The sequence below is a fragment of the Astatotilapia calliptera genome, chromosome 12 (assembly GCF_900246225.1).
Source record: "Astatotilapia calliptera chromosome 12, fAstCal1.2, whole genome shotgun sequence".
Lineage (NCBI taxonomy): Eukaryota > Metazoa > Chordata > Actinopteri > Cichliformes > Cichlidae > Astatotilapia > Astatotilapia calliptera.
In genome coordinates, this window is record NC_039313.1 from 9,756,595 (window position 1) to 9,774,589 (window position 17,995).

Sequence of the window (17,995 nt, forward strand, 5' to 3'; positions counted from 1 at the left end):
ATTCACACACTGGTGATGGCAAGCTACATTGTAGCCACAGCCACCCTGGGGCGCACTGACAGAGGCGAGGCTGCCGGACACTGGCGCCACCGGGCCCTCTGACCACCACCAGTAGGCAACAGGTGAAGTGTCTTGCCTAAGGACACAATGACCGAGACTGTGCAAGCCGGGGCTCGAACCGGCAACCTTCCGATTACAAGGCGAACTCCCAACTCTTGAGCCACGATCGCCCCTTCTTCAGCACCTGATCATCCACAAACAAAAATTATTTTTAAATGACTTTAGTAGTGTAACGAATCCAATTATTGAAATACAGCAAAAAAAAAAAAACAGAAGAGAGAAAAAATGAAACCATTCCAGACTGTTTGAGGTTAACTGTGAAACACCCCCCCCCCCCCCCCCCCCCCAGAACAATACTTTTTAAATTTAGAGAGAAATTAGGAAATAGGGGCTTAATAGTTTTATTTTATAGTTATTCACATCAGAAACGAAGAGTCTTGTAAGTCCCCTCAAGAAATGTATCCCACCTCGAGCAGCAGTAGAACATCAGCGCAGATGCTGTTGCTGCATTGCAGTCTTAACTTAAACGCACCACGTTTTTCTTTTTTGCACTGCACCAGAGCATTTGGTTCTGTTTGAACTTGTACTCCAAAGCTGGTTACAAAACTCGTGTACCTTTCAGTGTCGCCCGGCAAGCACAATTATAGTGACGCTGAGGCTAAAGGAGCACAGATTGGAAACCAGCTATAATGTAAATCTGGCAAGAAAACATCTACGGGGCTGCCACTGAAGCAACTTTATGACTAACATTTCTGTTTTAACATTTCATAGAATACTTAAAAATTCTCTGTTATCACTGTTGGCATCACTGGGTCAGATTAAAATAATAACAGATGGTGTGATTTTTCTTTTTTTGTGTGGTTGAACATTAAAACTAAGTAAATTATAAACTCCTATCTGAGATTGTCTGAATGTGTGGCAAAGGTTGTCAGCTGCCCTGGTGCGCGGGGATAAAATGATACTAGCCTTTCTAATGTTCGGAGCATTGCTCATGTCTCATTCTGGAAACGGTGATCTTTTTATAGTGTCAGTGCTGACAGCAAACCCTCTGCACGATCTGATTTGATTCCTTTGAAGTGCAGACTGTGATTTCCTATTGTAGATATCTGAGATGTCCTCAGCTTTTCTCACTGGAGTGCTATCATTGTTTCATCAAAGCCAGTTCTGCTTCATCATCATCTATCCCGAATCTTTCATTTATGTGTGTCTCCCCTCCCCTCTCTCCTAGTCCCACCCAGACTTCTTTGTTTTTGGTTTTCTGAGGAAGTCACGGGGAGGTGTTGTCAGGAGGTGTTGAAAAAGAGTAATCATAGCTTATGACACTAATCTGTTTCTGTCTCTCCTCTCTCTTTTCTCCGGCAGGTGAAAGAACGTGCAGACCGACTGTCTCACACTAAGCTATGGAATGCTCTCTGCTCCCACCATCACTAACCTCCAATCTTTGGACTGAGCTCCAAACGCTTAGTTAGCGGCTGTGCTTCTCCCCTCAGACTCTTTATAACCAGGGGACGAAGAGAAGGTGTGGGCTTACCAAGTCCTCCGCTAAAAACGCACAGAGCACTTCATCTTTTTTTTTCTTCTTCGTCTTTTTTTGTAGATATTTTAAGCAGGATTTTTGTTTCTTTGCATATTTTTCTCACCTGAAATCATATCAAGATGGATCTGGAGTCGTATCTGTGGATGGTGGTTATTGGCTTCATCATTGCCTTCGTCCTGGCATTTTCAGTCGGAGCTAATGATGTGGCCAATTCATTTGGCACAGCAGTGGGATCCGGCGTGGTCACTCTGAAGCAGGCCTGCATCCTGGCATCCATCTTCGAGACGCTGGGTTCAATGTTGCTCGGGGCCAAAGTGGGAGAGACGATTCGGAAGGGCATCATAGATGTCAGCCTCTACAATGACACGGTGCCCGTGCTCATGGCAGGCGAGGTCAGCGCCATGGTTGGTAAGTTGAATTTGCTCTTACATCCACTGAGTGACGCAGTTGCCGCTAATGTCTTAAGCCTCATTTTAGACATGCAAATCCTTATGTTTATCTGATGGACAATTTTAGGCCATGCTGGAATAAGCACCAGAGTCAATTTGATGTAAAAGCCACAACAGCACTTCTACTAAATAGACCCAGTGATTGTTTTTTTTGTTTTTTTTTAAATTTGCAACCTGTCGCATGTCTGAATGAAGTTTGAAGTAACTTGAATGTGCAAAAAAAACTTGGATGTTGATGAAATTTAGGATTCATTATTTTATTTTATCCTTTACAAATCACATCAGACTTCATCAAAACTTGTAACAAACACGATTAGTGGAGAACATGCTTGACTTTTTGATGTTATAGCTGCTAAACAACTGTTAACAAACAGGAAACAACCATGAGACTGGAAATAAGAATAATAGTTGTCAGTAGCTCTGAAAACAGTCTGTAAATGCTTTTTATTAGAGATGCTTAAGTGTATTTTTCTTTTCTGTCTTCTAAGACTGTTAAAAGGCTTTTGAATGAGCCGCGATGGAAGAGAGACATTTGACTTTGTTGCCTCGGCGATTTTTTTTTTCCTGAAATTTTTTGACTCTTTAAAAGTTGATTCATTCGCTAATATTAGTTGTGATGCTAGTTGCAGCCAAGAGAAACTCCTGCGACTTCCACTCCATAGATGAAAAATGTGTTACCAAAGGTGCCCCCCTCCCCCCATCACTCCAGTGTTACTACTACAAGTTTCGATCCTTATCCAGCAAAGGGTCACACAGAGCCAAAGATCTATTTTCAGCCATTCGGCCACACGATCAAGTATTCCTACAGCAGTTTTCCTGATGTCAACATCATCCTGTCCGTCTAGGATTACAACAACACATGCTTTTTCCTAGTAAAATAATAAATAAAAACTCTTTACATTAGAAATCTTTCTCACATGCCTAAAAGATTTGCACATTGCAGTAATATATGGTATATATTAAAGAGGAAATGCTTCAGTTTTTTTTTTGTCCCCATCACCTGTAAAGTTGTAAAATAAGAGAAAAATTAAAAAATTACTTTCCAACAGCCCAAAAGACAATTTTTTAAAACTTCAACAATGTCTTATTTATTACCTCATATAAACTACTTTGATATGTATTGTTCAATATTTACCATGTCACAAATTAGGCCCTGCTAATCCTCCCGAAATCTGCTAAATCCATAGCTTAATGCAGACATAGACCTTTATAAAAGGCTTAGAAATGAATTTGAATTTAACAATAATGTTATATATATTATCCTGGGCTCAGCTGGTACTTGTGACATGCACCAATCCTCATGTATGTATCATAATTACTGTTATTAAGCAGTGCACCTCACTCACTTTCTTACTGTACATGAAAGGCACTGCACGAAGTGTTTTTTTTTTTTTTGTTTTTTTTTTATGTATTTTCAGATCAAACTTTATTGGGGCTTTGCAAATGTTAGCTAACCTTGCAGCATTGTAAGTATTTCCTAAGAGCCGCAGGAAAACGAAACTCCTGAAGTGAAACATAAAGAGAAATTGTTGAGTATCAACTGGAGACTCGCACACCACCATTTCAGTAAAAGCAGAAAACAATGGGTCTCCCATTAGGACAATACCATTTTGATGACAGACTGCTGGCAAACGTTGATTTAAAAAGGGCAGCATTATGCACAGGGGATTCCCAAGGAGATGAAAATTCAGGTGTGGCTGGCTGCCACAGGTCACTGTTGGAGAAACGTTTTAACTGGCATATTGTTCATGCATAATTAAAGAAGTTTTAACCTATTGTTAAAACTTCCTCCAGTGCTTCTTGTGTACTGGAGGCTTTGGTGTTTTGCTGGAGTTTAAAGTCTAATTTAGGGCTGACAATGATTTGTCCTATTATCTGCTTCTCTAGGATAATGAAAACAACCGCATGTATAAAATCTCCAGCCAAAATAAGCTTTTAAAAGGTTGCCTCCCCCCCCCTGCAGGTTATAAGTGTACTATGTACACCCAAAACAGTACTTAACAGCTAACTCGATGAGTGTTTCTAGCTCTACTTACCGGAGCACTGAACAGACACCATGCTAACTCAATTTATGGAAATGTAAGCCGAGAGAAATGGTACACATTTTTCTACACATACACATTCCCTAGCGCCACTCGGCTGAAACTGTTGTGAACCTCAGCTGTGTGCATGAGTCAGTGCAGTTTCCTGGTTCAGCTGTTGATTGGCTCTTTGGAGGCAGGTTGTGTCATCCCTCATAGAATACCTCTGCTGTAAAACTGTTTCGGCCCCTCTTAATTCCTGTCCTCAGCCCCCTTCAGGTCATGCCACAGCATCTCAATTAGATTAAGGTTAAGGCTCTGGCTTAGCCTCCGCAACAAATTTTCTTTTTTCAGCAGCTCTGTTGTTATTGTTTCACTGTGTGCGCTTTGGGTCATTGTCTGCTTACATCACCCAAAATCTCCAGAGCTGCAGGTCATGATCCGCTGCCCCTAAAGTTATCTTGTAATTTTCAAATTCACTGTTTCCTCAGTGATTTGACAGGGTGCTCTTTCACTACACACATTTTATGACTTTATTTATAGAGAGAGGTACCTCTCTAAACCCACACTTCCAGTTTTTCCTGATTTTAATGAGCTTTTTAAAGTCTTAGTCTCAGATGTTCTTTTCGATTTTCCAGCTTGGGCCATGAAACTACTCTCTGTGTTGAACTTTGTCTGTGTTATTGGTTTAGTTAAAATATTTGTCTCTAATGAATGTAGTGATTTAGAAGACATATTTGAGTGATTATTTCGAAACTTTTTCTCACGACTGGATCTTAAAATATTCCTCTTTTTAAATATATATAATCTTCAATGTCAAAAACACTGCAATTACTCACATCATTGAGCAATTTTTGAATAGCAGTCTTTGTTAAAGGAGGGATAAACAAAGCCTAGTGTAGTTTTCAGATTATACTTTTGTCTCAGCTTCTATAAACACTGCAAACTTAAGGCAGTCATTTGGAATTTCAAATGGCACTCTCAGGCCCTCATTTAAGATGTTACATGATGTCACACAAACTGCAGATGGGAATTAACTGCTAATTTTCCCAAGAGATTGTTTTTGTGCATGGAGGCGGACAAATAAATAAACCAAGCTAAACGTTAGATTTTTGTCTCTGTTTTGGTCACAGGGTCAGCCGTCTGGCAGCTAATCGCCTCCTTCCTCAAGCTCCCCATCTCTGGGACTCACTGCATCGTTGGCGCCACCATCGGCTTCTCTATGGTAGCCATCGGCACAAAGGGAGTACAGTGGATGCAGCTTGTCAAGATTGGTAATGGCAGAAGATTGTATCATAGTGTGTGTGTGTGTGTGTGTGTGTGTGTGTGTGTGTGTGTGTGTGTGTGCGTGCGTGCCTATAATAACTGCCCCATTTTCCAGTGAAACCTGATGGAATAGAAACCACTCTGAGATATGCCCAGTGGAGTTTGATTTTTAGAAAGGTTTCTAGGTTTTTAGTAAACAACAATCTTCAGATTGTGTTTCCAAGTACATGACTCACTTTATACCCAGTACTTTATTGAGTTTAGTTTAGACAGATAAACCTATTTCTTCCTTGTTAAGAGCCTCTGTCATACATCATACAGCATCCAATAATAATGCATACTTTAAAGAATAATAAACTCTCACGTCACCATAAAACTGGTTATTGGGATTTATTCTCATACTTAAATACATAACGCATAAATGAAATGACTTGGAATTCATTTTAGGAAGAGAACTGATGGCTAAAAACACAAAAAACTATTAAAACACAAAATTTCTAGTTGTAGAGAGTTGGCAAGGCTCTCCTGTCGTTTCCTCATTAACATTTTTCAATTCTTCTTCAGTGGCGTCTTGGTTCATCTCCCCCTTGCTCTCTGGACTCATGTCTGGACTTCTCTTTATGCTCATCAGACACTTCATCCTCAACAAGGTAGGCGCACATCACTTTCAACTAATGCTGTGTTCAGTTTTGTGACACTGCCCTTGCATTTGCAGCCGTTGCACTCTCCGCACTCACACTTAGCTGCCAATCTGGTCATTTTAATATAAGAAATCGGAGACAGACTTGCACGTGTACGCCCAACTTGTCTGAAAGAACTTGAGCACAGATAAAAACCCATTTGATATGGCAACACCCGCGTATTTGTTATGTAATGGGAAAGCTCTGGCAGACTAGGAAGTGCTGCAGATCATCCGAGGGTCACGACTGCAGGATTATATATGAGTGAGTCACGGGAAGATTTGCCGTTTGGGCCGGTGTTACTGCATAGATGGGTCAAATTAGGAATGAGTTCATTTTTGCGTCTGCGGGCTATTTGCATCAGAATATTCGATCTTTCTGTTTTGTGTTTGCAGGGTTGAGATTTGTTACTTCTGTAAAATCCACATCCCATTTAGTGTCATTTTACATTTCACCTGCCTCATTAGTCATATTAATTATTAACCTTCTGATAAAAGCAAGCCATGGTTGTGCAAGATGGAATAATTGTATTACTCCACACCTTTAAATTGACCTGAGCTAAACTTTTAGCCAGAAGATGTTCTCATTTTAGCTAATATGTTATTGTGTTGTACATGTTTTGTTTTATGATTTATTATCATTATTGTTGCATTTCCTTTTTTACTTCACAGGATGACTCTGTTCCAAACGGATTGCGAGCATTGCCCCTCTTCTACGCCTCCACCATTGGTATCAACACATTCTCCATCATGTATACTGGAGCTCCATGTAAGTGCTTATTCCCAGTATATCTCTGATTATTTAACCTGACACCAGTGTATGATCAAATTATCACCTCAGGGATGGAAGCGCTTGTTAGTTTGCTCAAAATTCCTCTTGAATGTGTGATGCCAGTACATGATTTTGTATTTATTTATTTTTTTTAATGTGTGTTCATTAACTGCAGTGCTCGGGTTGGAGATGCTACCGGTGTGGGCCATCTTTCTCATCACTTTAGCTGGCTCGCTGGTCTGCGCAGCTCTGGTCTGGATATTGGTCTGTCCCTGGATGAGGAGAAAGATTGCAAGTAAGTATCTGTTAAATTTGGTTTAGGGTTAGGGTAAGTGTTGTGTTTAGGTATTTGGTTTTATGTAAACGAATGTCCTCACAAGGATATCCATACAAGTGTGTGTGTGTGTGTGTGTGTCCAGTCTGTCTCTCTCACGCCATGTGAAAACGCTCTGACACCAAACAACGGAAGCCAGGGCATGTGCTTTCTTGTTGGCCTCTGCCAGAGGCACTAAAGCCACCAGAAAAATCCCTGTGAACTCTCCAGTGCTCCACTTAGATTTTTGGGCGTAGAGCTACTTGGTCAGATGAAAGAGGCTAAGATCGTGGCCTGCAGTGTAGAAAGCTTTCAGGATCAGGGCTGGGAATTGTTTCCCTAATGGGAAAACCAGCCCACAGCAAAGCAGGCAGTGCTGTAAAACTCATGACACAGAAAATTAAAACATTGGAAAAAGTAGACAGTGGTGGATAAAGACAAGGCACAGCTCTGTTTATTTTAACTTTGTGCTGGATAAATAAAAGGTTCTTTGTGTAAGAGCTCAAACACTTGATCCAAAAAATCTGATCGATGCCAGAAATGCTTTGCACTATAAAGAAATATAAATAAAATTTAATAAGAAGCTGAGTGGTATTTATAGGCCATGAAAAATAATATCTATGTTTAGGCCAAAAAAATGAATGTTTTTTTCCATTGACTCGTGGTTTGTGTGACCGTGTCATGAACCCCCTAATGCCTGCGAGGATTACAGGTAAAATTATTGGTGCTAATCTGGATATTACTGCATCCACTTAAATAAAACAGGTCATAACTCTGATTGGGTTTTTTTTCTCTACTGGGGTATTCAAAGAGTCGGGTAGGCACTGGGATAATTTAGATAATCTGTTTCTTGTCAGAAGTTTTGTCTCCCGAACCTGAAAGCAGAAGCAACAGCTTTTTTTAAGCGTGAAAAGTTGCAAATAAATTCTAATCTTTTTTTTTTCTTTCCCTTTTTTTGTCTAACTATTGTTTTGCTTTCTTAACTGGCTGCCATCCAGATTGGTTTCCTTGAAATCCTTTAATAATAAAAGGCTGCCACAATACAGTTGTGGCTTTCCTTTCATGATGGATTTAAAGCAACCTGCAAAAATGTCCTAACTCGGTGCTCTTTCAACTGCTGCTTGATCTCCTCCAGGTCGTTTAAAGAAAGAGCAGGCTCTGTCGAGGATTTCTGATGAGAGCCTGGATAAGATCCCTGAAGAGGAGGAGGAGAGCCCCGTCTTCAAAGAGTTACCAGGGGCGAAGGGCACAGATGAGGCTGTGATGCCGCTCACAGGCGGCAGCAGTGACCGGGGCACCCGCGAATCCAGCAGCGAGCTCACCAACCTGGCGAATGGAGGCACTATCCTGCCAAACGGCAGGGTGTATGGTACAACTGGACATTTATAATAATATTTGATAAGAGGAGAGTAACTATAGCTTTATTTATGCGTTAATACTTATTAGCATAAATAAATTTGCCATTAATGGAGATCAAACTCGTCGGTCATCATCATTAATATCCTGCTCCCACGCAGACTTTTCATTAATCGTCTGTCTTCCAGGTCGGACACACTCAATGACGAACGGCAGCCTCAAATCCCCCATCTCTAACGGCAGCTTCAGCTTCGATGGCCACATGCGTAGCGATGGCCAGGTGTACCACACGGTGCACAAAGACTCGGGTCTGTACAAAGACCTGCTTCACAAAATCCACCTGGGCCGCATGGATGACAACGAGCGCTCCAACGCCGGCCCGCCTGACAACAATTACCGCCTGCTGCGCCGCAACAACAGCTACACCTGCTACACAGCGGCAATATGCGGCATGCCCGTCCAGCCGATGCGCTCCGAATCACGCGAGGACAGTGAAAAGCTGGTTGGTGAGGGAGGCGGCAGGAGCAACAGCGTGTCTTACTCCAAAAAGCGGATACGCTACGACAGCTACTCATCGTACTGTAACGCCGTGGCCGAGGCTGAGATCGAGGCCGAGGAGGGCGGAGTGGAGATGAAGCTTGCCACAGACCTGGAAGGGGTGGAGGAAGAAGGGGCTGCACCTCCAGGGCCGGACGACTTGGAGGATCAGGAGGAGAAGGACAAACCTGAGGTGTTTCTGCTTTTCCACTTCTTGCAGATCCTCACCGCCTGCTTCGGTTCTTTCGCCCACGGAGGCAACGATGTCAGGTGCTGCCCCCTACGTGTTGCATGACAGATAGCGACCTTTATGGTCCAGAGTACATTTCTCTGTCAACTAAATCTAAAAAATCATCTTCACGCTGCTCTTTGGACTTGAGTATATAATGCCTGAATAAGGTTTTTATCTACTTTCTTGTTTGTAGTAATGCCATTGGGCCTTTGGTGGCACTGTGGATGATCTATGAACAGGGCGGTGTGATGCAGGATGCTGCCACTCCTATCTGGCTGCTGTTTTACGGTGGTATAGGCATCTGTGCCGGCCTGTGGGTATGGGGCCGCCGCGTCATCCAGACCATGGGGAAGGACCTCACTCCCATTACCCCCTCAAGGTGAGAAAGTCGCCTCACAGGAGAGTGAGTGCACATGTGCATGTCTGTGGATGCGGTTGGGTGCGTTTGAAGGAGAGTTGTGCTGCAGAGGTGAACTATCCACCATGCTTTGGTTTTACGCGCTCCATAGAGCCTCAACACGCTGACACAAACAAGTTCATAGAGGGCTCCCAGCCTCCATGGTGAGTACTTACTTTCCCACAGCCGTATTAGAATGCTTATGCACAATGTCTTAAGGGCAGTAAAGTGCAAATGAACAATCAGAAGATACTTAGTAATCTATGTGCAGACAGCAAAATGCATAAAGCAGTTTGTCTGTTGTGTAACTAATGAATGTTCTGATTTTCCCTCACTCTCTGCCAGGGAGTGACCTGCACACACAGTGTTGATGTGCACTCATGTTTATCATCAGAGGTCAGACAGATCGTTTAAGTGAAAAGATCTGTGTGTTCAAATCCATTACATTTGAGTTTATTAGGTAAAATACAAAGACTGAATGGATTTTTTTTTATTACTTTTTCCTGCTATAAACGTATAAATAAAAATTTGGTGATAAATAAATCTTGATCTCAGCATTAAGCACACTATTTATGATTTTGGGAATCATCCCAGACTTTGCTAGAAATAATTCTTACTACTTTTTTACAGAAATCTGCTTTAATAATAGTATCTTAGTGGTGCCTAGGGAGTGAAATAGTAGCGCTTTTTTTTTTTTCTCAGATTTTTTTGACCTATTACATAAAAAATTCTGAATAAACAAGTAGACTTTCGGACCACAACAAACAAAGCCTGAGGACACTGGCTGTCTGATAACCTGAGCAGTAGACGTCTCACATCCACAAACCCGTGCTGTTGCTCTGTCCTTGACTTCAGTCTCCTCCTTCCTCTCTCTCTTCTCTTCCCACGCATAAGATGAAGAGTTTGCGCGCGTGTGTGTGTGTGTGTGTGTGTGTGTGTGTGTGTGTGTGTGTGTGTGTGTGTGTGTGTGTGTGTGTGTGTCTGTGCATACCACCGAGTTGTTTGTGTGCTGAGGAAACCGAACTCTGCAAGTCACTGTGCATTGAATGTACTGTATGTGTCCGAGCATGCATGCACATTAGGGTCTAATTGTTCCAGCAAGGCGTTTTGAGGTTTGCGTGTGTGCGTGCGTGCATGTGTGTGTTTGAGTGGCTGTGTTTTGTTGCCTGGCAGGAACATCACACAGGGTTGCAGGAAGCTGTTTGGCATTCTGGGTGAAGAGAAGTAGAGCAGGAGGGGTGAGGGAGGGCCACAGTGGGAACCGTAGCCTCTCTTCTCCAACCGCAGGGAGGGACGCCAGTCTGACTCTTGCACTTTTCTTCCCCCCCCCCGTCCTCCTTTCTCCTTCCTACCCACTCCTGTAAATCACTATTTTTGTGGTTAACCCTCTTCTTCTTCTCAGCGCCCTGCTTTTTTCTTTTTCTTCATTCCTTTACATCTTGGTTTTTTTTTTTTTTTTTACGTCTCACCTAAAGAGCTTTCTCTCTCTCTCTCCCCTTTTCCCTAAAGTCTCTTTCTCACGCTCACGCTCACGCCCACGCCATCTCATTATTTTCCCTTCCCTCATTTCTCCTCTTTTTGTTTGGGCTCTCTCTTTTTTGTCTGTCTCCTTTCTCTCTTAATCTCCCTCCTTCCATCACCAGCTTAGACTTTTTGCCAGGACCCAAAGACAAATTTGCACTGGTTCACCGTTCTAAAGACTTGATTTCCTCCAGTGTCTGTTTCCATGCATCACTCTGAAAAGAAGTTTGTTTGGGGCAAGGACACAGAAGTGTTTATATGTGTGTCTGCGGTCTATGTGCCCGGGAATATATTTTAGCAGCCGCAGCGAACACCTAAAAAGTGCAATGTATCACAGCAGTAAAAAGACTTTTGAAACTTGAAGTATGGATTTTCATCCTTCTGCCCAGCTCTGCTGTTGAAGCACCACAGGGACAGATTGCTGCAGATCTACCAGGCTCTGCAAAGCTTAACCAGCAGAACTCAGAGAAACACAAACAATCATATCTCTTTGTGATGAGTCGATATGGCACACTTGTCCAGTTGTGTATACCGGTAGTTTATTGTTGCTGTTGAGAGGTGGAGCGAATGGTGTGAGTTTTTTCTGTAGCTTTCTTGCAAGACCCTCTACTCCTACATTCTGACATGAGCTGGGGGAAAGCACAGGTCTAAGTAATACAGTTAACATTTGCCTAATGGCTATCAATTTCTGTAGGCCATGAGTTGGGGCCAAGTGGCCATTTACAAATGGGTTCAAAATTAATCAGGTGACATCGCTGGTGCTCTGCTGTCTTAGAGATTGGCTCCTGCTGCTCGACCACTCCACACTCCGCCTGCAGTGACATTTAAATTTCAGTCGTATCTTCATCTGGAACCTTAGCTCAGTGTTTCTGACGAATGTTATTGGCTGCCATCTAGTAAGAAAAAAGCCACATTTTTCTCCTTTTAAGTTGCATTTTCATGCATTTAGTTAAATTTTTTTCCCCTCTTTTATGATTTGGAAGTTTATTCTAATGTCTAATGTCTTCTCTGTGTGTGTCCTGAAAGCAGCTGGTGGCTTTAGAGAAACTGTCTTCTAGTAAGCACAAGGCAGCACAGAAACACACCAACACAAAGGCCTGTTTGTATATCACATACTGAAACTGTGTCCATTATGAATAACACACTAGTGTGTAATACCTGGTAGAAATGCTGTGTTTATTGTGTGTGTGTGTGTGTGTGTGTGTGTGTGTGTGTGTGTGTGTGTGTGTGTGTGTGTGTGTGTGTGTGTGTGTGTGTGTGTGTGTGTGTGTGTGTGTCAGATATTTAATATTATTTCTGTTTTTCAAATGTGTGTTGGGTATACTTTAAAGAACTGCTGAATGCTCTGCAATGGTTTTATATGTGGATGCCAGTGAGATCGTGCCATCATGAGCATCATCCAAGACATCACAATGAAGAATGTCTCTTTGCTCCCTCCCCCCTTCCCTTCCTCTCCCTTCCCTTCCTTCCACAGTGGATTCACTATTGAACTGGCTTCTGCAGTCACAGTCGTGTTCGCTTCCAATATCGGAATCCCTGTCAGTACCACACACTGCAAGGTATGACTGAGTGGCCTTCCAGCTGGCCTCTCAACTCCCTTTCAGGCATTTCCAGGGGACAGGGAGCTCACACTGCCTCCCAGGCCGCCGTGCTGGACTGAGCTAGAATCGCGCACACACACCGCTTTAGCTATAATTAGTGCTTAGTCATGTCGTGAGATAATTAGCTAAAATCTGTTTTAGTTTACTATAATTTTATGCCTACCTCCCTACAAGTGCTCTGCTTCTTAGTTAAATTTCTCCACAGAAATCAAAGCTCAGATTATTGTGGCAGAGAAAAAAAAGGATAATTGCAGTTTATGAAAACGTGGGTCTTATTTATTAGTTTTGACCTTCTTTTCTGTCTGTTGTGATCACTTGTACAAGCTAGGCCGAAAGCCGTGAGCACGACATCATTAGTCCAACAAAGTCAGTAACACGGGCCCTACTGTCGGGTGTGTTGTGGGGGGGGAAAAAAAAGCAAGAAAGTATTTTCCTGTGGAAATCAGCAGGGAGCCTGACTCGGTTAAATTTCCTAATACCAGTTTTACAGTTACATTTTAATTTTATCATTAAAATCTCTTTAAACATTATCCTCTAGCTGATTTACTGAAATCCAGGCGATAAAAATTCTCGTAAGTCTGAGTTGCCTTTAATTATTACAGGGCGCTCCAGGCGGCTTTTCAAATAGCAGAAGAAGCTCTGCTCAATTGTTTTTGGTCCGATTTGCCATTTCTATCATTTCCATCCTCATGAGTATGAAAAATGAACCCTAATATTTCCAGTTTGGTAAAGTGTTTCCCACAGTGATCACAGTAACAGCATCGTTAGTAGAAATCGTTGTCAAAACGATGTAAATACCACTCATTTTCTCATAAACGAGACTTATCCTCCGCAGGAACTGATAATCCTAACCAATCTTTGAGGTGCATGAGAAGATCAAAACGAATCCATGTCCAGCCCGCTACAACCAGCCCCAGGCAGCAGTGTGCAGCCCCTCTCCCCTGTTCTTTTCAGGAACAGCAGATCGAGGCTGGAATTCGAGACGGACCCCACCAGTCCCAGTCCTCCCCTGCCCGCCCCCATCAACACGGTGTCTCATTCTCTGTTTCATTTCCACCAAGTCTCTTCCATTTTGCCCTCTTAGCACTGGCATGGTTTGGTGTGTGGGTTTTCGACCCTGCCGTGCTTGTCCGCAAGCAGACCTCAACCTCCCAAATACCTATCACCCCCCCCCCCCCCCCCCCCCCGAAACCCACCTGTCACACTTGTTTTCCACTTTTTTTTACCTCTCCATCTTTCTCTGTCTGTCTCTCTACTCATCTATCTTCACAGCGGATTTTGCATTGAAGTAATGAGTGCGCTAACAGTGCTTGTTGCATCAAATGTGGGCATCCCAATAAGCTCCACCCACTGCAAGGTATTGGTAGTGAAGTCATCCTAGAGAGCCCTCCGGGAGCTCGCCTTCATCGCTTCACCTGTAGCTGTCAATCGCCAAAGCCAATCACAACTCCCGAAGTTGACGTTTTGATTTCTCGTGCAGTTTTCCTTCAGCAACACAACCCCAAGTTTGACTGAAAGGTAGCTTTGTAAGATTAAAGAATGTTATCAGGCAGTTACGTGCATGTTTATTAGACATACAGCAAATACATAGATATCATCTTTATTTATTTATTGTTTTTTGTTTATTAAATTAGTAGTAAAAGTTTTTTTTAATAGATGAAAAACTAGGAATATTTGCTAAACAAATACACAAGTAGAGAGTTTGATGATAATATTGATATCACTAAATATCAAGCTATTGCCGTTAGCCTCTTAGCTACTTGTAAAGCTGAAGCTGGATGAAACACCCGAAATGTTTGTTTTTAGCTTATATAAGATCATACGTGCAATAATCAGTGAAAACAGGAATGCAAAAATGTTAGCTCCACTGAAGGGAAACTGCACAAGACTCAAAACTGGGTTTAAGTTACTGGTGATCTATTTGTCTAAACATCAATATCATCGCCATCCATACCTTATCTTCATTTCTCACCTCCAAATGCCTTCGCGTTTCCTTCCTAAAAACCTTGGATAATCAACTGCTCTGCTAAAATGCTAAATCTACTGATGGTTAGAGGTATATAATCGTGGTGGTGATTTGAATGATTTAGTGATTCTTATTTATTTGTTTATTTTAAATGTGGAGATGGTCCACAGATGATGCTGGACTAAAAAAAAAACCACTAGCAAGACTTGCAGCTCTTTGACATTTTAAATTGTTTGGTTTTCAGAAAGTAGCCAGCAACATCTCTCAACATCTTCAGTGTGTGTGTGCGTGCGTGCGTGCGTGCGTGCGTGTGTGCGTGCGTGTGTGAGAGAGAGTGTGTCTGTATCTGTGTCACTGGCATCCATTCGGTTTCAGTGAAGTTCTGTTGTGTATGAGTGATAATTTTTCTTTTCAGGTCTTTTGTGTGTGTGGGTGTGGAAGTTAAACCGAATGGATGGGTGTGTGGGTCGGTGTGGTATGGTAATGTGCAGTGACTCGTTTCAAAAACTCAAAAGCAATACGAACACTGAGGTCACACCGAGTTCAGAATTTGTTGCTCCGTGCTTGAGGTACTAAAACCATCAAACAAACAATGTGACCACTGAGTTAAATATTGTTCAACACATGCACACCGTGCTTTGGAAAGAGGAGAATCCAAGAAATGCTACATTAAAGTATCTTGCATTTAAGTAGAGAGGCTACATGACCTGAATGTCTTTTCTGGGAGATATTTTTGTGAGTCTAGTAGAGCTTAGTCTTATTAAGACTGACTAATAAACCAAAAGAACAGGCTGGACTCTGTTGGCCCGACCTTCCACATTTAGTCAGCGTGTGACAGACGGTGTCTCATGTTGCTGCGGCCATATAAGAGCAGGGAAACGCGGTTTAACTCCCGCCCACCTGTAGCGTCACTAAGAGCTGAAACCACTCACTGCACGTTACTCCAACACTCAGGTGTGTCGCTTTGAGTCTTTGAACATGGATTAGAAAACAATCTCTTTTGTATTCTGAAGTTATTTCTATCAAAAGAAAGAAGTGGAAGTCTGAAATTTGCAGACAGATTTGCAAAAGCTAACTAGCTCTAGTTTAGTGCTTTTTGATATTTACAGCCTAATATTAAGTAAATAATAGACTGTTGCTACTCTGGAGCTGCTGATTTCAGGCTTCCACGGATACCAAATTTAATTTATGCTGTGATAACCTCTATAATCTGCTTGCAGTCACTAACGCAGACACCGAAAACTGATCTGATTTTGAAGAGCTGCAGGTTGCACGTGGCCTTTCTGCTGACCTGTTGATATGTTATCACCTTTTGTTCGTGTGTCTTTCTGGCCGCACTCTTTGGTGGAAGTTTTTTTTGTTGTTGCTCAGTACAAGTTTTAGATACAGTTAATATACCAATTACTACCAGTTTCAATATCAATTACATTAAATTCAAAGTATCAAAGTATTTTTTTGTAAGAGTCCATATAGTACGAAAATGGACTTGAGTATGTATGTACATATTTTTCTTATACTGTCCCTCTGTGAAGCATGTTAGCTCACCCCCTGTCTAAAAAGTTGCTGACCACACTCTACTAACTGGCTTCTTCTTGCCTGACTTCCACAAACAGGAATTTGATTCTTTTTAGCCCCATGTTTTCAACCTAGTGCTTCTGTTTGTGCTTAAAATGACCATGTAAGGACATCCATGCCGAGGTGATGTCATCTCGGGACGAGTAGAAAAAAAACGTAGTCTGAAGCCTGAGCTTTAGCTCATAGAGATTACTTTTACATACGCTGTCCTCATTTTTTGAAACTTTGCTCGTGTTCTAAATAAGCATGCAGTGTTTTATGTGGGAGCAAATTAGGAAAACCATAAAAGGAGCCCTTAAATAGAATATTTAATATTAAACTTATTATTATTGTTGTTGCAGAAGAATTTGAGGACTTCTTCAAGTGCTGACTGATACTGTTAGAGGAGACTAACACATAATTTCCACCAATCACCATCTGCAATTTAATTAATCAGCTGTTGCTGTTATCTTTTCTGTCCAATAGGGTTAATTAGACAATTAACCACTTACTGCACAAGAGAAGAGTTAAGCATTGCAAAACATGCCTTAAGAATAGCTGACGTAATCTGACTGCAAAACAATCTTGGAGAAACTTCCATCAAGAGAAAAGCGTGGACAACCTGTAGCTCTTTATACTGACTTTGGCTTTGCTGCGTTGAACGTTTTGTTCTGTGCTGCTGCTGATTATTTTTCTTTCTTCCCTCCTTGCTGCGGCCTCCAGGTGGGCTCAGTTGTGGCTGTGGGTTGGATCCGCTCCCAGAAAGCAGTGGACTGGCGCCTCTTCAGGAACATCTTCCTGGCGTGGTTTGTCACGGTGCCTGTGGCCGGCCTGTTCAGCGCCGCCGTCATGGCCCTGTTTGTCTACGGCATCCTGCCCTACGTCTGAGGGCGCAGCGCCGGGAGGGAGAGCAGAGGAGGAAAAAGAGAGTCGGAGAGAGAGAGAGAGAGAGAGAGGGGGAAACTTGGGTAGATGTCATATCTCGAATGTGTGGGTTGCTGATAGAAGAGAAGGAAGAGAGTCGATGCACAAGGGTGACGAGGAAGAAGGGAGAATGGTTTACAGGTGGACTTGGTTGTACTGTAGATGTGAGGAGGTTTGGTTCACATGCTGCCTGGCTCCGTAGTCCAGAGATCTTTTTGACTCATTTAAGTTCCCAATCGGTTTTTATTTATTCTCTTTCTTTTTGGTGGGATTGATTAAAAAACAAAAGTGTAACTAGTGTACCATTCAATCTGCTGTACATAAGACAATAACAGGGGACTTACTGGTAACTTCTAACAAAACACGTGACAGTCTCCTTAAAAAACAAAACCACGTAAATATAAAAAATACAGAAATAAAAATGATCAAAAAGCAGTTTATTCTGCTAACATAAGCCAGCAGACTCGCCTGCAGTAAATCCATATCCTTCTGCCTGAAATTCTAGGCAGCACAATCGGTCAAGTGCTTACTTTTTATTATCGTTATCATTGTTCCAAAATGCCAGGGGTGAAAAAAACAACAAAAAAACAAAACAAAACTGTACATATTGTTATATTGGGTCGAGTGTGATTCGTTGTATTGCGGCTTGCTTTCAAACAAAAGAAAAGATGTGCGCGTGGTCAACCAAACCCATCCGTCATCTCACTTTCAACATGCTAGCCGGTACAACTGGGGCCAAACGGAACGGACGCCTCAGAGAGGAGCGGTGAGACTGTCACTCTGCTTTTGTTTTTTTATTATTATTATTAT

At 42.2% G+C, this 17,995-nt stretch overlaps 1 protein-coding gene across 7 annotated transcripts in view; it reads left to right on the plus strand.

Annotated features, from left to right (window-relative positions):
- The window catches only part of slc20a2 (solute carrier family 20 member 2), a 41,245-nt gene extending 24,030 nt beyond the window's left edge, over positions 1–17,215 (plus strand). For 6 of the 7 annotated variants that reach the window (XM_026187356.1, XM_026187357.1, XM_026187361.1 and 3 more), the window contains exons 2-11: positions 1,423–2,005; positions 5,201–5,341; positions 5,898–5,983; positions 6,685–6,781; positions 6,960–7,079; positions 8,233–8,466; positions 8,642–9,260; positions 9,416–9,601; positions 12,615–12,699; positions 16,985–17,215. In XM_026187356.1, the coding sequence (XP_026043141.1) occupies positions 1,717–2,005; positions 5,201–5,341; positions 5,898–5,983; positions 6,685–6,781; positions 6,960–7,079; positions 8,233–8,466; positions 8,642–9,260; positions 9,416–9,601; positions 12,615–12,699; positions 16,985–17,149 (2,022 nt within the window). In that variant the 5' untranslated portion in view covers positions 1,423–1,716 and the 3' untranslated portion in view covers positions 17,150–17,215. Of the gene's footprint in view, positions 1–1,422; positions 2,006–5,200; positions 5,342–5,897; positions 5,984–6,684; positions 6,782–6,959; positions 7,080–8,232; positions 8,467–8,641; positions 9,261–9,415; positions 9,602–12,614; positions 12,700–14,013; positions 14,099–16,984 lie in introns of all 7 variants that reach the window. The other variant, XM_026187362.1, reaches the window with a different exon arrangement.
- The last annotated feature ends 780 nt before the right edge of the window (positions 17,216–17,995 follow it).